The sequence below is a fragment of the Terrapene carolina genome, unplaced genomic scaffold (genome assembly GCF_002925995.2).
Source record: "Terrapene carolina triunguis isolate 2854851 unplaced genomic scaffold, T_m_triunguis-2.0 Scaffold30919, whole genome shotgun sequence".
Taxonomy (NCBI): Eukaryota; Metazoa; Chordata; order Testudines; family Emydidae; genus Terrapene; species Terrapene triunguis.
This window is the reverse complement of record NW_020695270.1, coordinates 1-8458: the sequence shown is the minus strand read 5'-3', so window position 1 is coordinate 8458 and position 8458 is coordinate 1. Positions and strand designations below refer to the sequence as shown.

Sequence of the window (8458 nt, the reverse complement as noted above, 5' to 3'; positions counted from 1 at the left end):
CCCCTGCTGGGAGCTCCCCCCAGAGCCCTCACCCCACCCAGCTCCCCCAAGCGCCCCCTGTTGGCAGAGGTGGGAATGGCAGCTGGCCATGTGGCCGGAGATACCCACGCTGGCAGCCCTGGGGGTTGTCCCCGCTGAGCCCGAAGAACCCCGGCTGGCACTGGTCGCAGCGTGGGCCCCGCGTGTGCTCCTTGCAGCGGCACTGCCCGGCCAGGAGCCCCAGCGCTGGGTCGTCGTGGGCATCGCAGATCCCGCCGTCCAGGGCGCCGGCTGGGTCACAGTCACAGGCTGCGGAGCCCCAAACGGACAGAGTCAGACAGGGGCCCAGCACCCCAGGCCGTGCCCTCCCCCACGGGAAAGGCCTCCCTGCCCCCCCTACCCGAGACAGGGCTCAGTTCTCCACCCACGGCCCCGGGCCCCTCACCTCGGCAGGCCCCGGGGTCCCGCAGGTCCCGGCTGGGGTCCCGGTAGTAGAAGGGTTTGCAGAGCTGGCAGCTGCGGCCCATGGTGTTGTGCTGACAGTTGTCACAGACGCCCCCGCTGGTGTTGCCCGTGGCCAGGTACACGGCCATGTCGAAGTGGCACCGGCGCGAGTGCTGGTTACAGTTACACCCTACGAGACACCGGTGCCGTCTGGTAACCCAGCCCCAGCCACGCCGCTCGGCCCCCAGCCAAGCCGCCTGGCCCCCAGCCTGGCCCTCAACCACGCTGTCCAGACCCCAACCACGCTGTCCAGACCCCAACCACGCCACCCGGCCCCCAGCCACGCCGCCCGGTGCCCGCCCCAGCCCCCAGCCACGCCGCCCATCTCCCAGCCACACCGCCCATCTCCCAGCCATGTCGCCTGGTGCCTGGCCCGGCCCCCAGCCACGCCGCCTGGTGCCCGGCCCGGCCCCCAACCATGCCGCGCAGCCCCCAGCCACGCCACCCAGACCTCAGCCACGCCGCCCGGCCCCCAGCCTGGCCCCCAACCACACTGTCCAGACCCCAGCCACGCCGCCTGATGCCCAGCCCCGCCCCCCCCCGCCCGGCCCCCCCCCACGCCGCCCGGCCCCCAGCCACACTGTCCAGCCCCCGGCCCAGCCCCCAACCACACCACCCAGCCCCCAGCCCAGCCCCCAACTGTGCCACCCGCCCCCCCGCCCCATCGGGCACTCACTCCTGCAGGCGTTGGTGCTGCGCCCCTCGGCCGGGCGCCAGGGTAGGTCGTTGTAGAAGCTGTCGCACTTCTCGCAGTTCAGGCCCTGCGTGTTGTGTTTGCAGGCACACCTGCCATGCACCTGCCGAGGGGGCGGGGCGTGAGAGCCGTGCCACGGCCCTGCTAGCCCCAAGCTCCGCCCGGCCCGGGCCCAGAGCACGCAGCGCTGTCCCTGCTGCCCCAGCCACACTCCCAGGGGAGCATGGCCTCCAGGCCCGTTCAGTTCTCACACTCCGCTCTGCACACAGGGAGCCACACCGCGCCGGGCCACGCCCTGCCAGCTGTGAAGGGCGCCGAGACCCACAGCCACCACGGGCCAAGCCAGCCCACACCCATCAGCAAGGTGCTCGGCTCGGGGTGTTCCCAGCGTGGGGGAAGGTCGCAGGGATGGGCAGCGCAGCCCCTACCATGCCCTCCACGTTGGCCTGGGCGCCGGGGGCGGGCGCGCACTCGGAGGCGTGGCCGTAGCAGAAGCAGCTCCCGCGCAGCACCAGCTCGTAGAGGGCGTAGTAATACTTCTCCTGGATCTCCCGCCGCGAGTCCAGCAGGTTGTCGCCCAGCGTGTGCAGCCGGGTCAGGTTCACCCGCAGGTTGGTGACGCGCAGCAGATCTGGGGGCAGACATCACCCACTGCAACGCTCCAGCACAATGCCGGGTGGGGGGGACCCAGCCCATCTCCTAGGGGGCGGCCAGGGGAGCCCGGGTGTGGGGAGGGACCCCGGGAGACCAGGGCGCAAAGCAGCAGCAGCCGGAATAACCCAGCCCCGAACAGAACAGAGCAGCACAGGCCCAGGGGCTGGATCCGCCTGCCCCTCCCCAGGACCCGCCGCGCTGCCCCAGAAGACCCCCACCCTGATTCCCCAGGACCCCCCAGGAACTTTCCTGTCCCTCCCCAGGACCTCCCGCACTCCCAGGATCCCCCCACCCCACCCCAGGACCCCTTGTACCTCCCCGGGAACCTCCCAGGAACCCCTCCGTCCCTCCCCAGGCCCATGCTTCCCATGCCCCCCGCCCCCCCCCACCCCCCCTTCCCCCCCCCCCCCAGGCCATGCCTGTGCTGCTCTGAGATCTGGGCCGGGATCTCCCTGCGTCGTCCCGCTGGGGCAGACCCGTGACGTGAGCTGGACTCACCCTGGATGGCCGGGCTGTAGGGGTCTCGGATGGGGATGGCTGGGTCCAGGACTCGGTAGATGACCTGAAACACGGAGAAAGGCCCCTCAGTCCCAGTGCCGGCTGCGGGACAGTCCAGGGGCCCCTGGCGGGGGTGGGGTGCAGGCCTGTCGTGCTCATTTCACTGGCCCCACGGGGCCCGAGGGTGCTGCCTGGCGTTGGCCAGCAGCACACCAGGAATGGGCTGGCCCAGCCCCTGGCTCGGCTCAGGCCCCGGACCAGACGCACCCTGGGGGAGCAGGCCCAGCCCAGCATGGCCCCTCGCCCATTAGCTGGGAGGCTTTGGAAGGAAAAGTTCCCACGTTGGAGCGTCTCTTAGCTGCTGCCAGCCTCCCCCCGGGGAGAAGGGACGTGGCTGGGGCTGACGAACGACAAGCGCCCAGGAGGGGACGGGGAGACCGGACCAGCAAGGAGAAAATGCAGCTTCTGGCTCGGCTACTGACTTCCCGGGCCAGCGGGGAAACAGGCCCAGCCGGCCGAGCAGCCACCCGCAGCCTCAAACGGCCCAGCGCCAGGCGCTCCGAGCCCGGCTTCCACCGGCCTCTCCCCGTGCCCAGGCCTGGCGGCCCAGGCAGCCTCTGGTTAGACAGAAGGTGGGTGAAGAAAAACACATAGGGTGGGCGGGTGGGGCCAGGTTTCCTTTCCCCTTGCTGTTTGGGATCGAGCTGGAGCCGGTGGAGGTGACGTCCTCTGGCTTCCTCCTTTGTCTGGTCAGGACGGCCCTCGGGACTGGGATTGGGATCGGGTCGGCCCTCGGGATCGGGACGGCGAAGGCCCAGTGACGTTACGGCGAAGCTGGGGTCCCAGGACATGGAGGGGATGAAGCTGACACCAGGAGCCAGGTTTTCCCCCGCATCTCTCTTGGAGGACCCCAGAGGAGAGCTGGGGGAACAGTCCAGCCCCATTTCCCACCCCTGATGGGGGCTCACTGATTTCCCGCCCCTCCTCTTCTCGTTCCCATGCGAGAGCTCAGCAGGACTGACCCCCGGTGCCTCTGCCCAATCGCTCTCGGGGAAACGTCCGCGCCCCGCGCAGGATCTCAAAGGCTTGCGGTCAGCGCAGCATTCGCCCAACCCCCGGACACGGGCCACGGCCAGGCGGGGCCACGTCCAAGGCCCCCCACTCACCTCCCCCTCGCTGGACGGCTCGATGTCAGAGTAGCGGGACTCGCAGATGACATCGTCCACCCTGCGCAGGGGCGCGGGGGCAGCGCTGGGGAATGCCGAGGTGCAGTCATAGGCGAAGTAGCGATAAACCTTCCAGGTGCGGCCGAAATCCGCCGAGCGCTCGACCAGCATGGCCGCCGGGCGGAAGGTCTGGGGGGAGAGACATGGGGGAGCTGGGTGCCCCGCAGCATGGCACGAGCGGGGTGTCAGGGGAGGGGGGGTGAGCCCCCAGGGTGTCGGGGGAGGGTGTGAGCCCCCAGCATGGCGTGGGCGGGGTCTCGGGGGAGGGGGGTGAGCCCCCAGGGTGTCGGGGGAGGGCAGTGAGCCCCCAGCATGGCGCGGGCAGGGTGGGGCGTGGGGACAGGCGGGGGGCGGCGAAGGGACAGGGCGGGGGGCTCCCAGGAGGATGGCGTGTCCCCCATGTCCCGGGGAGGACGGGTCTGGGTGAGGGGCCCAATGCCTGCAGGAGGGTGGCCTGGCCCCGCAGGACGCCCCAGGCCCGCCCCAGGCAGGGACCCACCTTGAAGGTCATGATGAGGTGGGTGAAGTGGAACTCGGCCTCCAGGTCCAGGCGGATGGTGACATGCTCCACGCCTGCGGAGACGGGGCTGTGAGCTCTGTGGGGTCGGGCCCTGGGGCGTCCTCGGGGGCATCTGTCCCGGGCACTGGTGCTGCTGTGGGGCCGGGGCAAGGCCCCCTCGGATCCCGGTCTCTGCCAAGGACTTGGCCGCCTCCGCCTGGCAGGGGGCCCGGCGGCAAAGAGCCAGGCCAGCGTGGGTCCGGCCGGTGAGTCAGCGCTTCCCTGCGTGGGAGGGAAGGGAAGGACAGGGCCCCAGGGACCCCCAGACCCACACGGCCGCCGCAGCCGGCCCCATGGGCCCCACGCTGGCAGCCAGCCCCTCTCCTGGCTAGGGGAACACGGGCCTTACGGAGTCAGAGCCTGGCCCGTCTCTGCGGTGGGGGGACCCCATGGCCCAGCCCCCCGAGGCAGCCACCTACCCCAGTGGCTGGATGGGGATGGCTTGGCCCAGGAGGGCAGAGCGGGTCAGGGCTCCTGAGGGAGCGGGCAGAGCCCAGCCCCACATACACGGGCCAGGCAGTCTAGGCAATGGGGCTCTCTGCAAGGGAGCTGGGGGCCACGTCGGGTGACGGGGAAAGGCCTGGGGGCAGGGCTGAGGGGCAGAGGGGCTGAGCCAAGCAGGGGATGGGGCACTGAGCCAGGGGCGGGGCTGAGTCGGGGTGGGGTGGCCTGGGGGACAGGGCTGGGGGGCAGGGGGGGGTGAGGCAGGGGGACCTGGGGGATGGGGATGGGGCTGGGCGGCTGAGCCGGGGGGGGGGGCGGGGGGACGGGGGCTGGGGGCAGGGGGACTGAGCCGGGGGGGCTGGGGGAGTGAGCCGGGGGGGCTGGGGGCAGGGCGGGGCTCACCGTTCTCCGACTGCCACCAGGCCTTCCTGCGGTGGGGGAGGAAGGAGGGGACGGCGTTCTCGATGCGGTGGCTGACGGGGTTGGCCAGGGGGGAGTAGGGCCGGCGCGAGTCGCACACAAAGCACTTCTTCTCCTCCTGCAACAGAGCCGCTTAGCGTGCCCCCCACCGCCTGGCACCTGCCCCACTGCCTGCCCCAGCACCTCCCGCCCCACAGTGCCCCCCGCCACCTGCCCCGCCCCACTGCCTGCTCCAGCGCCCCCTGCCGCCTGGCACCCGCCGCCTCTCCCGCCCCACTGCCTGCCCCAGGCCCCCCGCCCCAGCGCCCCCCGCCACCTGGCACCCGCCGCCTCTCCCGCCCCACTGCCTGCCCCAGGCCCCCCGCCCCAGCGCCCCCCGCTGCCTGGCACCTGCCGCCTCCCCCGCCCCACTGCCTGCCCCAGTGCCCCTGCCCTACAGCGCCCCCTGCCCCAGCATCCCCTGCCCTGCAGTGCCCCCCACCCAGGGCGCCCCCCAGCGCCCCCCACCCCAAAGCACCCCCGCCCCACCTGCAGGTGGCTGACGATGCAGTAGGGCTGGGGTCCCTGCAGCCCGCATGTGGAGGAGGCTTTCAGCCGCTCCGCTCGGCCCACAAGCAGGTCCCCGGTGACTGGGTGGCAGCTGCCCATGGAGCAGCCATGCGGGGGCTCGGGGTGCTGGCACAGGCCCCCCCCCAGCACTGTGGAGAGAGGTCAGAGCTGAGAGGGGAGCAGCTCTGGGTTGCCCCAGCAGGGAAGTGCAGGGTCTGCACTCCACCCTGGGCGAGGGAGCTGGGGGTCCGTGCCCTGTCCCGGGGCAGTGGGGCAACTCCCTGCCAGCCATGGAGGACAGTGGGTCCATGCTGCTTCGCCTTCCTGGGGAGCCCAGGGCGTCCCAGCTGCCTTTGCTTGGGGACGGGGGGAGGGCGGTGCCCCAGCATGGGGACAGGGGCTGCCCTGGTGGGGAGTATGCATGGGGCGGAGGGGGGCTGCCCTGGCACTGCGGGGGTACAGGCACTGATGGGCACCGGGACCGCGCTGCTTCCCTTTGTTCTGCCATCACCCAGGAACTGGGGCTCCCTGGCGCAGAGCAGGGCCAGAGCCAGGGGCGGGCAGTCACACAGACGGGGGTGGGGGCTGTGCCGAGGGTCTGGCTCCAGCCTGCTCTGAGCCCCCCCTTGGCCACCTGCGCCTGCCCCTCAGGCAGGGCCAGGAATGGAACAGGCTGAGCCCCTTCCACTGGCCGGGGCGGAAACAGCTGCCAGCTAGAAATAGCCGGGCCCTCGCCCAGCCGGGCAGGCAGCCAGGGGAGGGGTGTCTTTGGGGGTGGGGGCTGCTGCCTACAGCAAGGCCCTGAGTCTGCGTCCCGGGGTCCCAGGGCCCCGACCGCGCTGCCCCAAGCAGGGCGCCGGCTGCCCAGCCAGGAAGAGGGACCAGGACAGGAGGTGGCCGGGCCAGGAACCCAGGAGTCCGGGCTCCCTCCTCCCCGACCTACGACGCTACTGCTCATGGGGAGGGCTGCAGGGGAGCTTGGCCCTCCGTGCCCCAGCACACTCCCTGCCCTCCGGCTGGGGGGCTGCTCACCCTGCCCCCCTACCCCCAGGGCAGGCTGCGTTCTGGGCACCCAGCCAGCGCCGGCCAGCCCCCCCCCCCCACCCCCTACCACTGAGCTCCAAAGACAGATGAGAACCGGCTGCCCTGGGGTGTGGCCCCCCCGCCGCCCCCCAGCACGGGCACAGCATGCACCCCTCCCCCCAGCTCATGGCAAGGGGGCAGCACAGAGCCAGCCCGGCAGGGCTCCGGTGCTTTATCGAACTCTGGGGCCAAACTGGGGGCGAGGGGGGGCTGGCAGCTGGCACTGGGCACAGAGTAACAAGGGAGTGGTGGCCAATGCCAGGCTCAGCTGGCAGAGGGCACAGCTGGGACTGGACCCAGGAGTCCCGGCTCAGGGAACGGGCCCAGGGCCCACCCAAAGCCCTGCAGCTCCTCCCCGCCCCACAGCTCCCTGCAGGGGATGGGGCCGGGCCCCGGGGGGACGGGCCAAAGATGAAGCATGAGCCCCAGGGGTGCCAGCGGGGAATGAGCCAGCGCGACCCCCAGCTGGTAGCCCCACCGCAGCCCCCACTGCCCCCGACTGGGCGGTGCCCCATGCGGGGGCACAGGGGGGAGGGCATGTGTCATCTGCACAGGGGCCGCCGGGACCGGGGGCCCACAGGACCTGGGGGGATGGGGGGAAGGGCAACTGAGGGGCAGGGGCCATGGGAGGAGCTGCCCTGCCCCAGATGTTCCAGGAACCCCCCACCCTCTGGCCAAGCTACAGCTTTCCTGCCCCCCCCCCAGGAGCCAGCGCATCTGGGGCGGGGCGGGGCCAGGCTGCACATCTGGGGCGGGGCGGGGCCAGGCTGGGCATCACTCAAGGCCCCTTGGCTCCCGGTGCCCCCCCGCAGGACTCACCCGCCAGCAGCCAGCCCCACAGCCTCATCGGGGCAGCCTCGGGTCCCGCTCGTCCTTCGCCGCAGGCTCCTCTGCACCCTGCGGGAGAAGCCGGTGAGCGGAGCGGGGCCGGGCCGGATCGGATCCCCCCTCCCCCGGGGACGCGCCCACCGGTGCCGCTCACCTGCCCGGCCCGGCTCGGCTCGGCTCGGCCCCGCTCTGCCCGGGCCCGAAGTTGGCGAAGTTGGCGAGCGGCCGGAGGGAAAGTGCGGGGCGGATTCGCCGCTGGGATCCGGGGCCGCGGCCAGGGGAGGAGCCGGCCGGGGGCTCCCGGGGGCGGCGCCTCGTAGGGGGGCCAAAGGGAAAACGGGACCTCCGGCCCGTTCCCGGCGCCGGGGCTTCTGAAAGGGCCTGTCCCGGCACGTGCCAAGGGACCCCCGCCCCCCCGTGCGGCCCGGCAGCGGCTGTCCCTGTGCCCGGGGTGCCCGGGGGGCGCAGTGGGGCGGGGGGTGCCGCAGGCAGGGACAGTTTCCCTGCAGGCAGCCGCCGGCTCAGCCCGGGGAGCCCTAGCCCCGGTGCTGGAACTGGGGGGTGCAGCACCCCTGGCGTGACGCGTTTCCATCCTAACCCCGGCTCAGCCCCGTACACATCGCTCCAGCGCCCCTGGTCAGCAGGCGCAGCCCCGGGGAGCCGCCGGGCACAGACGTGGGGAGCCGGCGGGCGCAGGCCCAGGGGAGGTGCCGGGCGCAGACGGGGGGAGCTGCCGGGCGCAGTCCCAGGGGAGCCAGCGGGTGCAGCCCTGGGGAGCTGGCGGGCACAGACACGGGGAGCTGCCTGGCACAGACGTGGGGAGCCGGCGGGCGCAGATGCAGGGGAGGTGCCGGGTTCAGGCCCAGGGGAGGTGCCGGGCGCAGGCCCAGGGGAGCTGGCGGGCACAGATGTGGGGAGCCGGCGGGTGCGGGCCCAGGGTAGCCGGCGGGCACAGTCCCGGGGAGCCAGCGGGCACAGACACGGGGAGCTGCCGGGCACAGATGCAGGGAGCCGGCGGGT

The 8458-nt window shown here is 72.7% G+C and overlaps 1 protein-coding gene across 1 annotated transcript; it reads right to left on the bottom strand.

Moving 5' to 3' along the window:
• Nucleotides 1-32: 32 nt before the first annotated feature.
• On the bottom strand, nucleotides 33-7699 carry LOC112118050 (laminin subunit beta-1-like; the record flags this gene model as incomplete). The annotated part of the gene is made up of 11 exons (XM_026662862.2): nucleotides 7593-7699; nucleotides 7430-7507; nucleotides 5507-5676; nucleotides 4961-5096; nucleotides 4055-4128; nucleotides 3496-3684; nucleotides 2330-2393; nucleotides 1606-1808; nucleotides 1160-1280; nucleotides 425-613; nucleotides 33-288 (listed from the first exon to the last, which is right to left on the bottom strand). Coding segments are annotated over exons 2-11 (1430 nt in total), but the record flags the coding sequence as incomplete, so codon positions are not given.
• Between the last annotated feature and the right edge of the window lie 759 nt (nucleotides 7700-8458).